The sequence below is a fragment of the Chlamydotis macqueenii genome, chromosome W (assembly GCF_036417535.1).
Source record: "Chlamydotis macqueenii isolate bChlMac1 chromosome W, bChlMac1.mat, whole genome shotgun sequence".
In the NCBI taxonomy this organism is placed as follows: Eukaryota; Metazoa; Chordata; class Aves; order Otidiformes; family Otididae; genus Chlamydotis; species Chlamydotis macqueenii.
In genome coordinates this window covers 1378818-1401941 of record NC_141592.1, presented here as the reverse complement: position 1 = coordinate 1401941, position 23124 = coordinate 1378818, and the positions used below count along the sequence as shown (strand labels likewise).

The 23124-nt window shown below is 48.9% G+C and overlaps 1 protein-coding gene across 7 annotated transcripts in view; it reads right to left on the bottom strand.

Annotated features, from left to right (window-relative positions):
* TCF4 (transcription factor 4) overlaps window positions 1-23124 on the bottom strand; it is a 192636-nt gene that overhangs the window by 84100 nt on the left and 85412 nt on the right. For all 7 annotated transcript variants that reach the window (XM_086769696.1, XM_086769695.1, XM_086769694.1 and 4 more), the window contains one exon: window positions 12513-12577. In XM_086769696.1, the coding sequence (XP_086625822.1) occupies window positions 12513-12577 (65 nt within the window). The remainder of the gene's footprint in view (window positions 1-12512; window positions 12578-23124) is intronic.

Below are 23124 nucleotides of genomic sequence, written 5' to 3'. Positions count from 1 at the left end.
AAATTATTACAAACCCTAAAAAAAGCCCCGTTAACCTAACAAGTCCATTATCATCGCTCTTCCCTGTGTGAGCGCTGCGCTACAAACAGCTTACAACAAAAATCCTGGCTCAGGTTGCCTCAGACGGGGTAAAACATCCTGACATGCCTCTGTCTTAAAAAAGGTGTTTCGTGGCTGAATTCCCATTTTTAACGATATAATTCTTGTTTTCCCTTTGAATGGGAGAACACAGGAAAGGCTTGCAGGAGTTCAAATGCATGGGAAACAGCGTTTTTCTGACATGATGTTAGCAATATTTTTAACCAAAGAGAAGTTACCGTAAAAACATCTGAGAGACCAAAGGAACTTCCTGTCCAAAAAAAATAACAAAACCCATGCTAAACGCCTCGAGCGTCTCAGAGGATGTTTTTTTTTTCACTTCTTACTATTCATCAGCCTGCAAGATAAACAACGGCCTCCCCCTTTTTGATGGGGAAGCAAGATTTTAGAGGGGAAAAAAAAAAAAAAATCATTATCCTCAGACTCAAAGCCATTTGCATGTCCTCAAATGATCCGGCAACACAAGGCCGAGGGCCGGCGCGGATCCGCGTCACCCAGGACGCTTCGTTGGTTCAGGCGGCGCGTTTCCGTGAAAGAGCACGCGCCTGCTGCGGGGTGAGGAGCAGAGAAGTGAAACCGCCGCCGCTCGTTGCGAAGGAAGCGGAGGGAAGAAGTGGGACTGGAAGCTAACGGCAGGCGAGAACTGGAAAGAAATCACGGCGGGGCGCCCGAGGCCGTGGCACACGGTGGCCTGGCAAGGCCGAGGTGGGCGCCCAGCGGAGCGGGAGCTCCCTCCGACCCACCTTCCGCAGCCCGAGACAGGGAAAAGCTCTCCTCAGAGGAATGGAAAAGCTGGAGACAGGACAGACGTGTTCCCACTGGAATGAGACAGCAATTGAAAAAACCAGGTTCTTTCCGGAAGACGGGCAGTGACCTTCCTGGGACCCAAATAAATGGGCAGATAGGAGCCATGCCGAGACACGGCACTGGGGTACGTGGCCTTCTTTTTTAGGGAAACGACTATTAAATATTTAAACTTGAGCAGTTTGAGTATCAAAACTGTGTTTCATGTTTGCAGTGCTCTGAAGCCACATTTCTTTTTTACGGAGCCACGTCACGCAAACACACCTCAGCCCAACTCATGACACTCGTGGTGTTTCAAACAGAAACTTTCCTTTTGCCCCTGTTTTAAATTTCTCTCCACTACTCACCGCCTTTTTCCGCGCAGCTCAAGCACACGCTCTTCGACGGAAACCGATCAATTCTAACACGGCGAATAGCTGAGGCTGAGCAAAGTGCAAAGGCACATTCATTTTAAGTGAAGTCTGCAGGGTTTAGGTCACCTTGTGCTTAAGACAGGACAAAAAATTAGACTCGCCCTACAACGACAACAAAATCGGCAAATTCAGCTGCTATGAGAAATTGGAAGGGGAAACAAAAAAAGCACCTTTTTGTGCTGACACGGGTGAAAATATAACAAGCTGGTGTTTCAGTCAGTCAGAGCGGAGTGTGCCATCCCAGTGCTGGAAACTGCCTCCCAGTTAGGTCAGCACTAATGCTTCCAAGGAAAGACAAAGACCGCGTGTCTTCCACGAGAAGGTGAAGCACAAAACCAGTAACGCTTGGCCCTTGTGGCCCAGTCTTCACCAGTTATACCAATAAAAGCAGGTGCGTGGTTTCAGGGAAACCAGTCAAAGCAAGTGCCCGTGCGGGTCGGTGCTGGTTTCAGTAAGCCAGTGTCGGACCGCATGGGGACGTGTCTCCCTCCGGCTCCTCTCTTACGTGTCCTTGTCACAATCCTTTACTCCAGCTCGCGCGCACGGCACTAACGCAAGGTCTAGCAACGCTTCCGTAGCCAAAAGACGCAGAAGAGAGCCGATGTGGAGCACAGCTCCACGTGCCCATAAAACAGGACAAGCAGCAGAAATTTCCCCGTGTGACTCCAGCGCCTCGCACCCGGGGAGGAAGGAGGACAGAGCCGCTCCAGAACTCGGCTGATGCCGCCCGAGGAGCAGAGCGGTGACTCGCACGAACCGCAAATGTCATTCCTCACAAGTCTTCTAAAGCCGGGCTGGGAAATCAATCATGCCTGTCCAAGACTGGTCATCACGGAATAAACCTTCTAGACATGATGGATTTAAACTGGAAAGACGTATTCAAAAGAAAATGGTATGGATTCATGGAAAATTGTCGCTCTTCTGAGTAAAGGAAAGGGAGCAGCAACCAGGATGAAACTACTGAGCACTGTCTTGGACAAGAGTCGCTGGGAGGGCAGCAGAAAAAGGCAGAGGAGCTCTGTTCCCAAAAAGACGTAGGCAGAGGGCAAGACACAGAATCACAGAATCACGGAACGGTTTGGGTGGGAAGGGACCTTTGAGGGCCATCCAGTCCAAGCCCCCTGCAAGGAGCAGGGACATCTCCAAGCAGATGGGCGACTCTTCTTGATGATGCAAGATGGCCTCACAAAACCTTTGTCTGGGGTTCTTAAATTTTTACTTCTTGGGACCAAGAAGGCAAGGAGGATTTTCAAACTATGGGAACGACCTATTTTGTGTCTTCTTGTTCACAACAGATGGATTCAAGACCACATTGGTAAGCCGCTTGGTAGCCCATCGCTCCTTCCACGGCACGGGCGAGCCGTGTCCGTAAGGTGCCACAAAGGAACGGGCAGCTTCTCGCTAATTTTCTCTGTCGACGGCTGCAATACGCCAGGCAGCTCATTGCCTTTTTTTTGCACTACGTGAAATAATAAAAGTACAACTCTCTCCAAAAATTGGATTTGTCACAGCACCTTGTTATCCCGTGCAGAGGCTGGATATTACAGCGTACGTAAAAACGAGACACAAATGCCCACGCGAGCCGTATTTCAGTGATACCGTCGGTTTTTATTAGGCTTTATATGCATTTTTCCCCAGATACTTTTGAAAGACAAGGATGTGGGAAATATCCATCATTCTACCTGCAGTATAGTCTATCTCGGCTATTTAAAAAAAATTTTCTCCTGACAGTCAATCACGATCCATTTTCAAAGAAAGAAAATATTTTTTTTTTTTTTAAAAAAAAAAAGGACAGGCCTATAAACATGCAGACAGATGGCTATATTCTGTCATTAACTTCAAACCGAAATAAAAATATTAACTTCTCCGGCGCTGCTAAACACGCCGCAGCGAGACTCGAAGGCCTGGCAGACACGCACCTCATCTGCTGCAACGGCAGAAAGAAATGCCTGGCTCCTGGGTTGTTGTTATTTATTTCTTGTTGAGCACCGGCGACGCGTTCGGCACTTTTCAAAGCCGGAGTTGCCGGGGGAAGGTTTAAAAATGCTGCTCCTAAGCTGAACCGGGCTGGGACCAGGCTGGCTGCACGGGGGAACTACGGGCTGCCGCCGAACGCCATAGATGTTTTACGGGCACGGAAGGGCCGGAGCGCGGTTCCTCCACCTGCGAGGGACGCGTCCAACGCCTCAGCGCTCGTCCTCTGAGCGGAGCGATCGCGGCGCCCGCCGCAGACTGCGGCAAAACACGAGTCAGTTATAGGGGGGAAAAAAAAGCCATGAAAGGGGAACAATGAGAATCAAGCAAAACAGGAAAGGGGAAGCGAGAAAGGCACACCACAAGGCTCAGCGAAGTCGTTGGCGGGTGGCCCCCAGGCTACAGATGTGGGGTCCTAACTTGGGCACCGCCGCACCAAAAATGTGGGTTTCTGCTCCCGAGGGGGGACAATGCAGCTAAGCCAGCTCCGGGAGCCGCTCGCTGCGCAAGAGGAGCGGTGCGTGTCCGTGCCGCCCCCGGCCAGAGCCGCGGGGCGCCGCCAGCCACCTCCACCCCGGGGATGAGGGGTGATGGTTTTAAACTAAAAGAGGAGAGGTTCAGACTGGATATAAGGAAAACATTTTTTGCAATAAGGGTGGTGGGGCACTGGAAGAGGTTGCCCAGAGAGGTGGTGGGTGCCCCATCCCTGGAAACATTCCAGGCCAGGTTGGCCGGGGCTCTGAGCAACCTGATCTGGTTGGAGATGTCCCTGCTCCTGGCAGGGGGTTGGACTGGGTGGGCTTTGAAGGTCCCTTCCCACCCAAACCCTTCTGTGATTCAATGATTTGATGTCGCGTGTGTTTGAGGTATCAGAGGGTTTGCTTTTTTTAGGCAGGCTGATAGCAGAACTTAGTCATTGTTTTTAATTATTCCAGACCTAACTAGCTGGTGGGATTCATATCCTCATACAATCCCCAAAATCTCTACTTGTCCAAAGTAACTGCTCCCTTTTTAAGCCAAGGAGCAAAAGAATAAATCACACAAGGACGGAGGCGTTAAAACACTGACTTCTGCCCATATCCATGTACTGAACTACTTACTCCTGTCTTTGAATGACTTAAAATATTATTATTAAGCCACGCAAAAAAGAGATGCACTGGATTTTGAAACTCAGAGAGGTGGACAGCTTACAGATTGCTTACACTGCAACTAGAAATACTGCAAAAAAGTTTGCAAAAAGAGAGACATTTTAGGATTTGCAGAATAGCTGTCGTAAATACGGATGCTGACTAAATTTGGAGTAGCGTACATCTTGAAAATCGGGATTATTTTAATAATTAGCATTCTGTAGCTATCTGCGCCCGTGAAAGATCTCGTTTCTCCACCCCGCGCTGTTCTGTGTGGGAAGCTCCTACCTGCGGTGGCACGGTAATTAAGCGTGATTAAAGATGCTGTTCGTTGCCCCGCAAAGCAGCAGGTAAGCACATGTCAGAAGAGGGTGGCGGGAGAACCCGGTCACTTCTGGGCAGTAAAAAGGCCATTGGAAATGGTCCGGTGGAAACGAGCAATGCGCCGGCCTACAGCGGCCACCTGCGTTTGTGGCAGCTCTGGGAGAGTTGAGAGGTGTCAGAAATTAGGTCAGGAGATTTCCTGAACCCTCTGGAAGTCAGTGACCCAAGCCACCTGATAACGGAGACAACGGAATACAGAAATTCCACTTAAACAAAAGAAACCACTTTTTCACTGTGCCAGTGGTCAAACACTGGAAGAGGTTCCCCAGAGAGGTTGCGGAGTCTCCATCCTTGGAGATCACTTAAAACTTGTCTGGACGTGGTCCTGCCCCTGCTTGAGCAGAGGTGCCAACCTCAATGGCTCTGGGAGCAAAGCTCTAAAGCCAGAGCGTCTTTTGTGAGAGGACGTCCTTGTCCTCACAGCCATCGCACTGGTAAGAACTTCTGGTAGTCTAGCAAGTGACGTTTTTCTTCAGACCTTGGCTGAACTATCACTACCTTGCAGCTCAGCTGAGGCACTCAACAGTCAATTCTGAGTCCTGAAAATCGCCAGATTTAGTCAAAGCACAGCCTGCCTTTTTGCTGGAGGTCCATCAAACTTTGACCAGACCTGAACCAGTAACACCCAGCACAGCGAGCCCACGACGTGCCACCGTACAACCACAGGCGAGCGTCATTCCCCTTTTTCTCATGCTCAGGAGAGCACAGAGAGTCGGAGCGCAGCGACCGCGAAGGCAAACCCAGCTCCTATTAGCACTCAACCACAACACAAACCTATTATTGCACATTACAAGTCGCGGCGTTATTCTGTTGCCAGGTTATAAGCTCCAGAAAGGTGCCCTTGGAATGCTCGCCGCCGACAAAATAGCCCTCAGCTTAACATTTGATCCGGAGGGCGAAGAGAAAAGCGCTCCTCTTACCACTAAATTGCAGTGTTGGGTTTTAGCATTTCTTCAATTACGACATGGACAATGAAACCATGTCTTTCTGGATGCATGAGGAGTTCTGCTAAATGAGCCATTCAGACATCTGAACTTAAGTCTGTTCCTCTAATACGTTTGATTAACACGGAAATTTTATCTCTTATGTCATTATTTTAGTGCTCTAACATCGAAAACATTAGTCCACAACGTGCCCACGCTCACAGGAGGATACTTTACGGGCGCTAGAGCTAATTTCTGGAGCAGGAGCAACGATTCCACCTCCCGAAGCGAGATGCTCGAGCGGAAACGATGACAGAGGTGAACCTTCTCCAGCTATAAATTCCCACCGAAGTCACCCGGCGAAATTCTGCTTCCCAGCCCTGCTGAACTCAGCGGGGCTTTGGCCACCAACCTCACGGTAGCCAGAATTTCATCCGCTTGCATCGAGTGTTTGTCCTTGCGGCAGGAACATCACGGAAAAGCAGATTCAGAGTTGACCCACTCCATCTCCTCAACCCAAAAGCAAGGTTGTACCTACAGAAGAAGTACGGCTGTAACCATCCGGAAGGAATTTTGGACTCAAGGGGCAAGGAGCTCTTTTTCTTTCCGAAATTCCTCGGTACGTTAGGTATCTTTTATCACCTCAGTACAGCTTTTGTGGGTTGTTTTATAAACGAAGGAGAAATTATTACAGGTAATGGGATCTTGCCACCCGAATGGGAGGAAATCTAGTTATTTGACTAAGCAAAAAAATACTAAGTGATTTGTAACAGAAGAAGAAAACGAACTCGCCGTGTCTCCAGAGGTCTGCAATATGATCTTCCGAAAAGGTAGCTCGCCAATTTAATTGAGGCAGGAGTTATTTAATTTTTTTTTCTATACAGGTAGGGTTTTCAATAAAACTACATATGCCTAGAACACCGCGATGGCAGATGTGTCTCGATTATTAGAGGTGGGCTCTGGGGAATACACACGACGGATCTCGAAAGGCGTAAGCAGCTGTTGGGAAGGGAGGGGCGGAACGTTGCGACACACACACACATGTTCCTTAAGCGCGGTAATGTTTTGTTATTTTACTGCAGGTGTATTACAGAGATGAAATTTAATAACTTATTGTATACAATGCCAATAAAACGGAGGTTCTTCGCCCCGACGTTCATGAGCGAAGTACAAATGAGAAGCGGTTCAGAGCGCAGCGGCTCCGTGTGCAGACACGCGGCCCGCCCCTGTTCACACCTCCCTTGTCTGCAGGCCCCATTTTTTATGGTTTACGAGGAAAAGGTGGGCAGGCCATAAAAAAGGGAAAAAGAAACCCAACCCCTCAAGCGCTCTGCAAGATATTGAAGAACGCGCCGCTGATCAAACGCAAGAAAACCGAGAGCGCTTAAATGCCCGGGGCAGCATCGGCGCGTTCATCGGTGAGGTCTCTGAGATGTGAGCGCCCCTTCTCAGCACGAGGAGAACGGCGTTACGCAAGGCTTCACGGCCTTGCTGGACGCACGGACAGGCGGGCTCGGGCAGCCGGGCAGAGTTAATCCACACGCACTCGCTGCCGAAGCCGTCCGTATCTTTCCTCTCATTTCCACTGCGCTCATTTGAAGGTTTTCCAGCAAGATTGTTACTTCTGTACAAAATACCAAGTCAAAGGTTTGCCACATCCTCCCTGCACTACACTCCCGGAGCCCCAGACGTTCAAAAATCAAAACCCAGGGCTTTCCTTGCCTGTCCGCAGAACGGAGAGGGGAGCACAGCCTGATGGCGTCCCAGGGACTGCTCTCACCCATCCCAGAGGGACGGGGGAGTAGGAAAAGACAGGACGTGACGGAGAGAGGATCCATGACCACGCAGGAGGAGGGACGTCCAGAAAGGGTGTCTATAAAGAGACCGCAATGGCCCAGCAAATATTTGGAGTTGGATCCGATGGGAGAGGAGACAGGAGAACTTAGCAGCTCCAGGAAGGCCGAACTCCAGTTGGGTCTGCACACAATTTTCAATGACTTGCTAGAAACCTCAGAACTGGCACGGTGACTTGACCCGGCAGCCTGCTGCGCCCGCCATCGTAAGCTTCTAGGAAACCCACACCACTGGATCCCTCGAAGAAATTGCTACGGATACGGTCCCCGCGGGAAATCCCGGAGAGCCACAGAGCTGCTGCGGGTTTGGGCGGGCCGCCCCGGGATGCCTACAGCATTGTAAACGCACGAAGGAGCCATTTTGTTGCAGCTATATGATCCCAATCCGGAGAAAGTTTATTATATTTTGGTAGCAGTTGTGTTTTATTAAAAAAAAAAAAAAAAAAAAAAAAAGCTGGCTGAGCTTGTACAACTCCACTAGCTTTTACCTTCACACTTCATTCCAGAGCCGGCTTTTACCAGCGGGATGGTTCCAACTGGCCTCCGAGAGGATTTCTTGAACATCAAGCAAACCAGTACATCCAAAACCAACATTCAGACTCACTTTCTGAAAGACTAAGTAGTAAAAACAAGTCGTCTTAGGATTTAGGGATTTTGCTTTAAGTTAAAACGCCTTAAACGCTAAGTATCTGTTGGTAGGCACTTGCCAAAAAGGCATAACGCACATTTGCAAAGGACTCTCTAATTTATTCCCACATACCATCTCGCGCGTTGCCCGGGAAATCTACGCTGTATGTTTTCTGGCCATCAAGCTCGTTTTACAGCTCTCTTATTCACCGCTGATTGGAATTACCTGGCGCTCAGAGCAGCGCAGTCGCTCCGGATTACTCAAAGTCAGGCTCATCGACTGGTAACGGATGAGCGGAGCCACGCTACCGCAAGCAGCACGTGTTACCATTACATTTTGTGTGGCCAGATCCTCTCGCGCTAAGGAGTAGCACTGACGAACACCGTAGAGCGAGCACCTCGGTTTTCGCCGTCGCTGGGGATTTACACAAGCCAAGCCTCCAGCTCGCGTCTCCTCCGGAGTGTTTCCCGGCTCCCATCCCGACGCTCACCCTGCCATGCTGCCGAGGGGCGGCTGATGCTCCGTTCCACCCACCAAATCCTTTCTTCCAGCTCTTCCTGCCTTTACCTCCTTAAAGCGCTGATTTACGTGAAGCTCTTCGGATAAAGACGCAGATGCCACGTGCAGTCCCTTACTTACAACGAGTACCCAACCAAGAGTACAGCCTAATACAAGAGTAAAGTTAGAGAAATCAAGTAGGTGCCCTTTTTTTACTGCCACTGCCTTGCCAATCCACCCCAAACCAGCACAACACAAAAAAATATTGATCTTTGGGGAAGCAGTAAGCAGCACAGAATTAAGACAACATGCAAAATCCTGACTTCGCTGAACGAAATGAGGTTTCTGTCATTAGCACCAATGAAGCCAGGGTTTCCAAAGTGTCTCGACACCAACTTCGGCACATGTTCCGTAGATGACTTCTCTCTAACGGAATTAAATCGTTCCCAGGACGAGCTTTCTTCCATTCCCGCTGCAATCAGTGTTGTATTTGCCGTGGTTTTCAGCCAGAGCCCAATTGGGCCCTAGGCTCGGAAACAAAAATCATCTGGAAGTAAATGGGTTGCTGCGCGTCCGACCTCTTCTCTCATTGGTGTGAACGCAGCGTGGGGATGCAACCTCCCATCATCGCTGCTATTTGTGTGAAGAGAGGTTGTTAGGTTTTTTTTTCCTACCAGAAGATTAATAGGTAGCAAGTTCAATATCGTTAGGTATTTAGTTTTCCTTAATTGTTCCAGGAACTCATCTACGGAGAGCAATGCATCACATCTGGAGGTAGCAATTTACCTTTCCGAAATCAACAAAATCTGCACGCTCCTCCTGGGTTTAGGAAAAAAGGAGCTCGTGCGGCTACCACCGCTGTGCCAGTCCCTCGGAAAACCCAAGGCTTCAGGAGATTCTCATCGATCCGCAGTGTCACCACCAGGATTTCCTTTGGAATTCGCCGAGTTTTCTTCGCTACCTTCTGTCTGGATGAGCGAATCTTTCTCAATACGTGTGAAAGCACATCCCAGAAACCTTGCAATGGGCTCCGTAGCTTTTAATTTTCTTTTAAGCCTGAAGGTTCGTACTCGTTAATAATTTGGTGGATCCTGATAGCTCTGCAGCCTGGAGAAAGACAACAGATGGTCTAGCCTCGGCACTGAGCGTTATTCCTTCCGTACCTTTCAGGAATTCGAGAGATTCTTATTTTAGAAGTGTTTTTTCTCCTTCCTGTCTGGGCACTGGTCATCCGCTTTCACTCACTCTTCTATTACATGACAAGAAAGTGGATGGATGTGGTAGAATGACAGACTTCATTTCATGGATTGAAAATTTTTATAATTTGTACTTTTTTTTTGGTGGTATTTTGCTAAGATTCCTCAAGTTTTCATGAATGAAACCACAGAGGAGGAGAGTGGGTAGGTAAGGTTTTCTCCATCAGCTCTTCTTTGAGCCTACACAACCACAGGGCACCACCACACAGCCACAGTCAAGGATCCCCCCAGAGAGCTGACCAACGGAATTCTGCGGGAACTCCAGAACTGATCTACCGAAGTGCAAAAAATGATTATTCCATGCTGTCATCCAGGGGAAAACAACGCGTTCACTCTCCTGCGACAACCACAGCCTCCGGCTCGTTTACCGGAATGAACATCGGGGCTTATCCTCTTGTTCACGCAATCTGAAAGAGCTCGCCGAAAGGCGTTGGCGCTTCCAGGTTTGTCCTCTGCTGCGTTCCGGACCAGAAGAGAAGTCTGGCGAGCGGGAACGGCATGCGGACTTCTACTGCAGGCAGTTGGCGCTGCAGGAAAAGACGAAGTGGAAACTGCGCTGCCCGTTTCTGCAGGCAACCGTCCTCGTTAAGGCAACTACCCGGCAGTTCCCCAGGAGGAACCGCAGCAGGTCCAAGAGAGCACCAGAGCGGGATCTCCAGGAGGCTGCAGCTGCGGAAGAGCCGGGTCTCACCCTTGGACGGACTCTGTTCTCAACGCTGTGCAAGCACTGGGGACGGGAACACATCCCGCTCCCTCCAAACAACAGAAAGCAAAAGCACACAAGGGTTTTAAAGCCAAGAGGATCTAAAAATGGCTCCTAAAATGAATTAAGAGCTACGGCCACTGTTTTGGACCAGGCGACAGTCGTGTTGTACAGGTGATCTTCACTTACCTGTGCTGGTAAGGCAAGTAAAATCAGTCAGTCACTTATCGACCCGCTAAAGAGTGATGTGCGTGCAGGTTCAGCGCACCATCCCTGGAGGCGTTCAAAGAACGTGCAGACGTGGCACTGCAGGACATGGGTTAGTGGGCGTGGTGGTGTTGGGTTGACGGTTGGACTTGATGATCTTGGAGGTCTCTTCCAACCTTAAGATTCTATGATTCTATGACGATTAAGTTTGCTTTCAAGGCTTGGCCTGTAAACCTTCACCAGCGAGCACCTCTGCACCCTTCCAGTTTGTTCCACACAGAACCATGTGTGCGACTGCGCTCTAAGCAAGGCAAAGCAGCCTGCCCTTCTCGCCTCTCCCAGCCCAAGCTCAGCACGCGGAACTTTGCGCAGGAAAGCCCGTCCATCCGCCCGCGGGAGCCCGTCCGTCCGCGGGAGCCCGCCCGAGGGCTGCGGAGGGAAGGGGCACGCCGCGACAGCAGCTGTCCGAGGGCACAGGCCCGGTCTCCAGACACCACCGAGCGCGTACACGTGCGCACTGCCAACAGAGATTTCTGTTTAATTGCTCCAATGGGTTCATTTTTCTACGCTAAATGCTTTCTAAAACCCAAACAATGGAAGAACAGACTGCTTCCCCACGTTATTAAAGAACACGGACACACGAAAGGAAAGAAGGGATCGACTATTTCCCTTTCCTATAGGGAAATACGATGCATTTTGGCTAGTTTTTTGTTGTTTTTTTTTTTTCTTCCTGGCAGATTTGAACAGTAAAAAGCTTTGAATATTAAGAAGGCTATTAAATTCCTTCAATAGTTTTCCAAAGTGTGAAGCTACCGCTCTTAGAAAAAGGAAAAGAAGCCCAGCACTCCTCAAGAACAAAACGCATTTAAACCAGACGATTAATATTGCTACTGAAATTAAAAAGAGAGAGTCTTTTAAAAAAAATCAATTGTCTCGAAACAAAGCACAGACTTTTGGCTATTGATAGGATTTTTAGACTCCGACTTTTCTCGGGAGACTTAAAAGTATGCAAATGCAAAGTGCAGAGAGGCACAGGCGCGCACGCTATACCTTTGTATTACATTGGCATTTTATTATTTAATTAAACTACTCTTCTTTTTCTAGCTCACGCACGCTTCCCCTGAGACGGCTTTGCTGTTAGCCTGCTGGCCTTGACTTCCAGCCAAAAACAATTCCCAAACAAAAAGGGACAACAAATCATATTTTCACAGACATTTTTATCCCTCAATACAACCTTGTTTTCACACAACATCGTACAGATTCTCTGAAAACTCTAATTTATTGCGGTAGCCGTCCAAAGCTGAGGGCCGCCGCGAGCTCCCCTCCCGCCATTCCCGAAGTTGCGCCGTCGGGAAGGAGCGGCAGCGCCGAACAGCGCGGCACTGTTGCGAGGGACAATAATCGATAGCTCCCAGCAGCTCCGGCTGGGGCGGCGTCAGGGCACCCCGAGTACTCGGAGTCTCCAGGAACCGCGTCCCGGCTGGAAAAGCTCAGGTTAAATCCCCGCGTTTGCAAAGGAAGCCCGTTTCCGCGACGCGGCGTCTTGCGAAGGAGCCTACCCCTAAGCGGCACGACTTTGAGCAGCAAACCTCCTTTCCCAGAGTATTTATCGCAAACCCTCCGCCGAGCAGGCGGCCACTTACCTGGTGGCAACCCTGCAAATTGGAATCTCTTCCATAGGATGAGTAGGAACCCCTTTCTGTTTTACCTGTTAACAAAACAGACAAAAAAAAATCGGTGTGTAACAGGCATAAACAGACACGCACAGCTTCTCCGAGCACTTCACACGGTGTTCACCACACTTTCCCAGCCCTGTTTACACACAGGCACTGCTGCCCGCGTGCTGCGCTGGCAAAAAAAGAAGGGATTAGCACTTTTTCACGCTGAGGATGATGATGGGAAATCAACTTCCTCATCTCGGCCGCGCTGCTCCGCGCGTTTCTCGCAACCGGGATTTAACGGGCAGCCACCGGCCGGCTGAAGGAGCAAGGAGACCTCCTCCAGCGCATCCCGCCTGGCTCTCTGGATGGCCAGCTTCGCCCAGGAGAGCCCAGGGAGCGAATTCCCAGCACAATTCTTTCCTGGGAGTAAATTCCCCCCGGGATGGTGGCCATGATGGAGTTTACAACCTGGGAAGGAGAGGCTGACTGGGAATTCGCCGTTGGCTCCCAACGTGGCGGCTGCCCCAGCGGCACTGGGATTTGAACGGGGGCCCAGTGACTGCCGAGACTTCCTGCCAGCCTTAAGTGTCCTTATTTTTTTTTTTCCTTTTTTTTTTTTTTCCCCAGGCAGCCTTTACCACTTGGAGCCAGCAGCCTGGCCCGCAGTACCGCTTCCGTTGTATTTAGCCAGGAAAACCGAGGTTCTCTCCGGTTCGAAGGGACTCGAGCGAAACCAAGAAGGGAAGAGCTGGTTTCTGCAGAGCATTAAGTCATGGCTGAGCAGCACCGCACCACGTGCTCCGGAGACAAAGAGCAGCCGAGAGGGCTGATACAAAACATATTGACACTAAAAGCCCACCCTTATGGCGAGGATAATCACGGGAGGGGGGGAGGCGTTATCTAACAAAACATCCAGGAGCGCAGTAAAAATCACTCATAACATTAAAGTTTTTATTACAGGCTCAGACATAAACCCCACCGCACGCGGTACCGCTTCCCAGGGACCAGCTGCCGGCTTTATCTCCGCGCGCCACTCCCGGCGACGCCGGGGCCACCTCCGCGCCGAGACGCCAGGTCGGCGCGGCCGCGTAGGCCGGCGCGCGAAAGATGCGGCGACAGCCCCCGCACCAAACCCCGCGCCACCCAGATAAAGCCACTGCGCCTCCCGAAGCCGTGAAACAACGTCCTTTGGCTGCTTCTGGAAATGTCAGATTGTGGTAACGGCCGTCCCGCCGAGCTCGCAGAGCGCAGGGGCGCGAGCGGGGCAGGCGGCGGCCGGGGGTCCCTAGCTGGCACGGCCCCTCGCGTTCCCCCGCGCGACCGGGATTTCGTCGAGGAGCCGTGGCGAGGCAGATCGTTAGACAAAGGACGACGGAGCTCATTTTCATCACAGCCAAAATGGTGCGGCCACGTTCCGACTCCACAAGCCTTTCCTTTAACGTACAACTACTAGGTTCGATCACTGTTGAGAGGTGTTATTGCCAAATTTGGACCAGTCTGAGTGGTCTGGAATAAAAAAAATCACATTTCCCCCCATAAGAATTCAAAACTCTAGAGCTCGCTTTTGTTCCTCGATCGGTTTTGGTGTTTTCCATATGAAATAGTTACTTACACACAAGAACCTCCCAGATTTATTTGCAATTTATAGGCCGTTTGCACATGTCACAACTTTTGAAAGCGCTCCTCTCTGGTTATCCAAAAAAGACGGCTCGCCCGCTCCAGAGCCCCCCTCAGGCCGGGAGAACCGGAAGCCTTTGCAGAAATAATTGAAACGAGAAGGCAATTTTAATTACGGATCTCGGAGTCCAACGCCGAGATGCGAAAACAAAACCTCTCGCTGGCGTGCCTGGAGTTCCGTGCGCTACTTCCCACCGCCCCAAGAGGGCCGGACAGTCGATGCAAATAAGCCATGAGGATGGGGAGGGGGGAAAAGGAATAAAAAATCCCAAACAGAAAAAGAGGGTGGAGGGGAAGCAAGTGGAAGCGGCGACACAGGGTACCGGGAAGGCGCGTCTCGCCGCTGCCGGGGTATCGGCAATCTGCTTTTCTATCGGATCAGACACAGGCAGCCTCGTCTTAATTTCAGTTGTTAAAAAATATTTATCCAGATACAAAAATAAACCCACCGCAAATTACAAGTTGTCAGGGTTAAAATCGACTTCTATTTGTGTGGGGGAGGATAAGAGAACAGCATCGACATGAATCATTCTCAGTAATTTGAGTGTTTCCATGACATCAATGGGCACTCGTCCAGGACTCTGTCGAAGTCTGCGAGGTACCAAAGCGGCACAGCAGCCAGCAGGAGATTGACTTTTTTTTGTTGTTGTTGTTTAAATTTTTTATTTTATTTTATTTTATTTGTTAGGATTATGCTCCCTGTAAAGATTTCATCGATACCCTCCGCTTTTCCCGCCGCACAGCTAGCTTTGGAGAGCAGGAGCGAACGCATTCCGTGCTGACGGTGGAAGCCTTTAACTTTATTCCGTTTGTCGTTGTTGTTCCCACACAGGGCTAGAAATCTGCCTCCTCGACGAAGAACAAATAACCCAAACGTAGGAAAAAGTCAAGAAACTGTTAAAACGCCACACATACGTAGAGTTTCACTATCGGCGGTAATTATGAAATTATCATACTTTTTGTAACGACGCTTCATTTGGGGGGGGGGGGATATCTTTTGTATAAACCGTCCCTTTCAAATTAGCTACACTCTTGATGGTGATTTTCTGCTTAAAATTCACTGGCACATTTGTTTCAGATAATAAAATTTGCGAGAGCGCTGATAATATGCAAGAGGAGGCTCTTTAAGCAACTATTTGTGCTCACAAATACAAAAGCTTCCCCTGAATTTCCCCGTCTACTGTACATTATGCATCATTTTCCGTCGCTCGAACACCCCAGCCTGCACCGTGCCTTTTCTGAGGTTGAGAGATTCTCTCTCCCCCTTTTTTTTTTTTTTTTTTGGAAAATGTTTTAGAAAAGAGAGAGCGTCTCCGGCGATGTAGACACCCGACGCATTCACTGCGGAATTTTCGAGACAACCCTCTAGTACTAGAATGCGGCAGCCGCTGCGGATATTTTTTGGCACAAAGACAACGGTGGCAGTGCCAAGCCCCATGGCTAAAACTACTCAAAAGAGGCATAAGGGTAGCATTAATCGTTCGAGTCTTTTACCGCGTGGAGTACCGCTGTCCACATTTTAAAACCAAAAAGTACCCGTTAGTAATATTTGTTGTAAGCCAGGGAGGGGGGGGAAAAAAAAAAAAAAAAGGAGAAAAAAAAAAAAAAAAGCGAGCCTGAAATAGAGACGAATAGCAAATCTTGTCAGACACCGGATTAATTTTTTTCTACCTAGAGGACCAAATGCGAAAACGTGCCATTTGTTAGCGGCGCCGCGGAGGCGCGACACGATCTATACCCTTCCGTGGCTTTCTGATCTGACAACTGCAGCAAAGCGCCATGGAGGACGTTGACCTACAAAGGCTGGGGAGTAACTTTCAAGCACGCGCTTGTTCTTTAGGTGAGGCACAAAGAGCTTCTGCGGTGTTGTCTGAGGCAGGAACCTAGCCTGTGTGTAAATATAGATCTCTATTTCCAATTAATTGCCACAACGCGTGCCGATCAAAGGAGAGACAAAGAAGGAACGATGTGCAGCTCTGTTCTCTGACAAACACTGGATCCCAACTCTCCGCTCTCTAAATACCTCTAGAAAAAATAAAAACACCGCTTCTCCTCACCAAATGAAACCGATAAACAAATAACGATCGTGCTTGCATTTTTGTTTAAAAGCAGCGTAGGATTGCCAGGCCATCACTAAAGAAGCCACTTGCCTTTCCATGGTGTACTTTGAAAAACTAACCAGATTAAGTAGAAAATTTAAGCCGCTTCCAAAGCCCAAACAAGCCGTCTGATTCCCCGACTCCTTCCCTGCCCCGGGAGACGGGGCACCTCGGCTGCCTCCTGGCCGGCAGAGCGAGAGGCACGAGGCAACTCCTTCCATCTGCAGAGCAAAGGAAGCGAAGCTGTTTCTAGAAACGACTTCCATGCAGCGGTTACGCTGATTTCGGGTTGGACATCTTTTGTTTTGAGAGGTGAGTTCAACCAGAACATTCTAGTTCAGGTTTCCGCTGCCCTACATTTGAGATTTAGTTCTTGGTTAGACTGAAGAAGGGAAACCTGCCCAGGAAAAAAAAAAAAAAGTAATCATATTACGGACTGGAATTGGAACGGTTGCGAATTTTGCTCTGTTCAGGTCTGCAATTTTGCTTATAACCTATTTCTTCTTTTCTTATTGCGTTTCCAGCGTTTCTGAAAATTAATGATTGCTCCCTCTGATGTCCGATGTCTCCAACGCATCCCAAAGGGAGCCCGGTCGATTCTCCTCCAGAGAATGACAAATTAGAGGAGAACTCCGTGTCGAAGTCACCACACCGAGGCACAAGGAACGCAGAACGGAGAATATTTGGGAAAAAGTTCTGAGCACCCGAAGAACGGGCTGAACTTTTAGGGTTCCACATTTCTCTGCGTGCAACGAGCACACAGGGTTTATCTGCGTCACTACGAGGATCACGAATCACTTCTGCCTTCGCCTAGGGTTTGTGCGTTCACAATTTTCTTACGCGTGTCGAAGCTGGGCTGCGGGGGCAAGGGAGGATTCGGGCGCTCCGGGGAGCCAGTGCCGCGCTCACCTCGGTGCTCGCTAGCGTCAGCGAAGGGCTGCGACGCCCGACCCTGCCCCGCACGAGGACGAGCTCTGCGCAGGAGCTCCTGACAGCGACAGGGCTATTTTTTTTTTTTTTTTTTTTTTTTTTGGCCTCAGAGATTTGAAAACTTGACTCATTTCAGCAAACTAAAATTTGTAGAGAATTAGAAATTATCTGAGGAAAAATCTCACTGAAATAAATGACCTGCTGTAGAAATCCTGTACCTACAGACCTACGTGCCCTCCATGGACAGCATCCCAGGTCCAGTTATCTTTTGCCCTTGACAGAAAAATCAGCCTGCCTGTGTTTTCGTCAGAGGAGCCAGCAGGCAGCTTCTTTATTTTTTTCAAAACTTTTAATACTTTGCTCTGTAAAAAAGAGAAAGAAAAAAAAGGAGGAAAAAAAGAAAAGGGGAAAAAAAAAGAAAAGGAAAATGCTTTTAGTATCAAGCGGAATTTTTTTCAGCTGTTAATTGAAGGATGCAAATGGGAAGGCCGTCCCTGGCAGCGGGGCGAACAGCTGGCCGGAGGCTCGTCCCGCTTTGTGCGCTAGCTAGCTTCGCTACCGGCTCGCCGGCTCCTCGGCTGCCAGCCCGGGCGGGGAGCCGGCAGGGAACGGGGCTGCAGGCAGGGATGAAAAGGTTGGGTGGGCACCGTCCCCGCCGAGCTGCGACTTCTCCCCTTCCAAGGGTTTGAAAGAGCAAAGAGAGTTGCTTCGCTCGGCTACGTGACCAACCGGGGCTTGACCTGGGTTACATATACATCCTGCTCCAACTCACCGGACAGGACATACGGTCAAAACACCCGACCGATTCCAGCGCGGTTCTGAACGGCGCGTTTTACATCACAAAGAATCTCATCCGACGGTAATGGAAGTATCATGGTAATGAGCTACTCCCGCTTTGTGCTCCATGTGAAGTACAGACAATAAGGGCGAAATCCGATCGGTTTTAGGCAAAGTTTGTGCAAGAACGTTCACAAAATGGGACAGATGACGCGGCATCTGAGCCAGGGCAGGTCCACAAAGCAGATACAAAGCTCTGGGAAGGTATGAATCCCGATGATTTGAGCAGCATTGCACCCCAAAATGTAGCGCGATGCTGGGGGAAAGAGATCTTTTTGACAGGAAAAGGGATTTCTGCACTTCCACGGAAGAGCAGTAAACAGTAATGGTTCTTCAAGAGACGTTATGATGCCGGAGCAACTGCCATCACAAAGGGAGATTTTTTTTTTAAAACAGTACCATCAAGATGCAAAGGAAATTAAATCCTAAACCCTGTACTAAAATAAAGCCACAGAGCTTGAACAACCTAAAGCAAGGAAATTCAGCGAAGTTAATTCCCCAGGGCCCCGAAGGCCGAACTGCGTCCTTCCGCACACTGCGTATCCGCGCCTGCGTCCATACATCCACCCGTCCACGCGTTGGTGGGAACGACCTGCTGAAGCCCAGGGCCCGCCGACGGCTTCAAGTGCAGCGCAGGGACCGATCCCAGCGCGCCAAGCTCCACCGTCCCGTCTACGCACGTTCAGTTACTCCATGAAAACACCAGACTGATTTTTTTTTTTTGGTCATTGATCTTGGTTCATGAAATATTGGACCCAACCCAAAAGACTGAGGCAAATTGCTCAATCTATTTCTGTAATCCACCAACTAATAGCATCTCTTATGCGATTTCTCTGTTTGCGTGCTTTTGAAACAGAATAGCCGAGGCAAAACTACGCTTGAAACTATAAGAATGTGAAGAGAGAATATCAAAGACCATACTCCACCAGACTTCTACGCAATGGTCCCTTAGTCCTTGACTAGTCCCACCAAAATCAATTAATTGTCAAGATTATCAGACTACCCCGTAAAAGACAGGCTGGACGCTCATAGTTGGTTCTTTGCCGGGATGACACAGCTGTGTGACAGGACTGAGCGTGTCTAATCCAGTCAGAACAGGTTCCTTGCACCCTTTGCAACAGGTTTCAGCACCTCGAAGTTCATCGGGGGATACGCAGGCATCGCCATTGCGTAGCCATCGCTGCAGTTGTGCAACCAATAAATCATACTGCGGACAAGGAACATTAATGAGCTTAATATCGAATACATGCGCTAATTGAGAGCAGAATAATAAACTTTCATAATTAAATCACGTATTTAAACCAAACAATTGTTTATCTCAACGCCAACTCTGATGAGCTGAAGAAACCTTCAAGACTGCTCCGTCTGTTTCGCGGAGCCCGATGCTCCACGAGAGGTCAACGCTGAGTCAGCCCAGAGCAACCGGGCGCCTACACTCAACAGCCGCGACGGGAGGAACGTTTATGGGAGACAGTCCTTCGTTTAGAGTGAAGCTGCATCTGGCTTCGTAAAGTCTCCTTCCCTTTTCATATGTGCACGGCATTTCGGTCTAGAGGAAATAATTACGCTCCTCTAAGCCCGAACACCTGTATCGCTCTGGAAATAGGCAGATTTATTTTGGAGAGAAACAAAAATTTTAAGAAAACCCATTCACCGTTTTTTACCTGCTTGTTCTTGGAACATATAACAGTCAAAAAGATGGGCAGGGGATGAAGACAGGCATCAGAGAACATAAAAAAAAAAATCAAAAGCATTATCTGATATTAGAGGATCGGAATAATAAAGCGTTTTCATAAAGATATGAGACAAACCCATGTTGCAATAACGCTCCAGACCTGAAAGCAATATGTAAGAACTGACCGTAAAGCAGTGGATATTGTTTTATCCTGAGTAAGCCTCACAGGGCTATTTGAAATTGAAATAGACGGCAGGGTGATCCCTCCTCATTTGTCCGGGGAGCAGCTCGCGAGATCCTTATCGCCTATCTGGAAACCTGGGCTTTCGCTCAAGCACGAGACCGGAACGGCTTTAACCCCAGTTAGATACGGATCTAAGGCCAGGAAAGACCCGGAGCTGAACGAGGGCGATCAACCTTCCAACAGCCCAAGCCCGGGCTCTGAATCTTCGCTCTGCGAACCAGGCCTATCTGGTAGCGTTTATTAAAAGGCCGCGAAAACAAACCGCACTGGACACGGGAGAGGATAAAGAGATCAAAAGCCTTATCGTTCAGGTCGGGGATCAAATCTACGCCTCGGCACCATCAACAGAAGCCGTCCTCGTTGGGCGGCTGTGTCCTGTCCCAAAGCGACACAAAAGGTGCCCTCTCGGGACCCCGGGTGACCGCGCGCAGGTAGCGTGGTATTTATTTGTAGCATTGTTCAGTACAGAAAAAAAAAAAAAATAAGAGCTAGCATTTATTTTTGATGTAATTTTGACGTTTTGCAAACAACCAAGGGGATAATTTGGATTAGCTACAAGCTTCTCGGCGTCCGGCAAAACATGAGGAATGGTGTGGTGAATGCACGGCGACGTTACGGAACACCCAACCCTCTCCGATCGGCAATATCCAGCAGAGGGCATGCATACCCCGATGCGATGGTTACACGTGCGAGCCGGTGTCTCCCAAACGCTTTGGGAACGCGCAATTTGGGCTGAGAACCCAGGCAAACTCATAGCATCAGTACCCGCGCTCTCCAGCGCTGCCCGATCAACAACGATAACGCTCTCTCGTGAAAATGCGCCTAGGAAGGCCGATTCCTACGCTGAAAATAAAAAAAAAAAGTCCTTGTGAGAGGGATTTCCCACCTCTGCCAGCCGACAACGTTCCTTTTGCTGCCACATGCAAAGACAATAACTGCACAAAAGCGACCGCTCCTCAATACAAACGTCACACCTGGAAGGAATGCAACATTCCGATGGATTTATAAAATTGTATTCTCTAAAGGTGAAATATTGCTCCACTAATATTAAATAAAACTGAGCGGCTTTGGCGGGGCCAGTTTTTTATCCTAGATTCTTTAATTTCTTCATAGAACGGGACAGCAATATAACCCAGGGTTTGTAGTCAATATTTTATTGGGTTTTATTATACTCACATGAGATTAAACTTCAAAAATTGATGCAGGGAAGAATTTCTCATGTTTGTTTCACAAATTTGCAGTGTCTCCTCACGCTTTAGGGTCCTGAGCGCGGCAGGTTCCCCGCGTCCACAGAGAGAAACCTCCACCGCCTCTCACAGCCCCGAAACGATGACGGTAATTAACGGCTACCGGCCCATCCACGGAAACGATCGCTCCGACCTTACCCTCGGCTTTACAGCACGGAGTAATGGCTCTTTGGGTTCCTTATCAGAGAATCTCTATTTTTTTTCAAGTTTCAGTAGCCTTGGGAGATGGACTTAATTTCCAAGGTCTACAAGGCAGGCAGCTTAGGTTACATGTAGGTCACAATAAATAATAGTCATCCCTCGGCCGGCGCGAGGCGCGCCGCCGCTGCCTAAGTTGAAACGACAAGCCTTTATTATTCCTAAGCACTTGATTCGGAGACATTTGCACAATCTGTTAAGTCCAGACAAATTTAAACGGTTCTGACATGCAGCCTGCTAGGGTCAGTGACAGGGATAATGCCTCTTTACGTGGGGAAAATTTCGTGGCATATAGGTCACTCTCTTAAGGGGAATCAACCGCGTGTCTCTTCTTTGCATTTCCACCACAATCCTTCATCCCGCAGCCTGGAGCCGAGAGTGAAATGCAAGAAAGGAGCCGAACGCTCAAAGCAAAAATCTGCTTCCAGGACAATCCATTATATCTGACAAGTTAAATGTTCCATGGTAGACCATATGGCATCGGAGCAGGGCCGACGATGGAAGAGGGAAACTCAGCAAATGCATCACAATTAAGGAGTTTGACTATAGACTTTACTTTGATTTACTTTATTTTTTATTAAATTTTGGATACTGTCGTCTTTCAATTTTCCTGCAGCCCTTCCAAAGGCTCTACCCAATCTACCAAGCCAGGTCTACACGAACAGGTGGTTTGCCAAAATTATTTTCTCAAAATTCTATGGTCTTACTTACTTTAAATTCTATCATCTTTCTTACTTTAAATTGTACTCCTGATCAAACCATTTTTATACCTGGTAAATTTGCTAAAAGCAGGGCATTTCCATTATTAACTAGCCTAAAATGTTAGTAGTAGTTTGCTAAAGACCAAAAAAAATAGACAAAAAGAAGGAAACAGCATAAAATGCCTGTCCCCAAAGCCCTGGTGACGAGTTCTCAGGAGAAACGTCACCCCAACGCAGGGCTCGGACCCCGAGGCTGAGGGCTAGCACGAGTTGTCCTACCAAAACCCACCACGATCGTGTTTTTGAGCCCCTCCGTGTCGGGAGAACTCCAACACAGGCCAGGTAATGGCACCAATGGCCCGAAAGACCTTTCCATCTTCAACGTCCATGACTTCACAACCCGTGGTGCAAACAGCAGAGCCGCACGCGTCCCCTGAGCCATCTCACCGTCCAACGCGACGTATACGTTCACGACGCACGCAACCAGATCCAAGTCTGAGTAACTACCAGGTGTGAGCCCGCAGCTGCCACGGCCCTTTTTAATTCCGTTTCGATTACCAAATCATACTTCTGGATTAACCAAGATGGGAATAGTAGATTAACCCTTTCCATACGGCACCCACCACTCGTAATCACTTTCTTTTGAAGAGCCAAACTCTTGGGCTCTTAGGAAGGAATCCTTGTAATTGTAATTGGGAAACCGCATGAACTGGGAATACTGGCTTTGCCACACCTGCGGAGATTGATCTTGATTGACGTAAATAACAAATGGACCAATTAGAAGAAAACCCATGCAAATTAGCTGCATGTAATGAAGTTCCTAAATAATCTGGAAATACAGTGCAGAAAATGGTAACTAGTATTTCCAGAACTCCTCGCAGAGAATCTCTTCTGCGGGAGAGGACAGAAGGACTTCTAGAAACTTGCCGTTACCCTGGTCCAACATCATGCAGGTCTGCTATCAAAATCTGCAGAAATAACTGCGT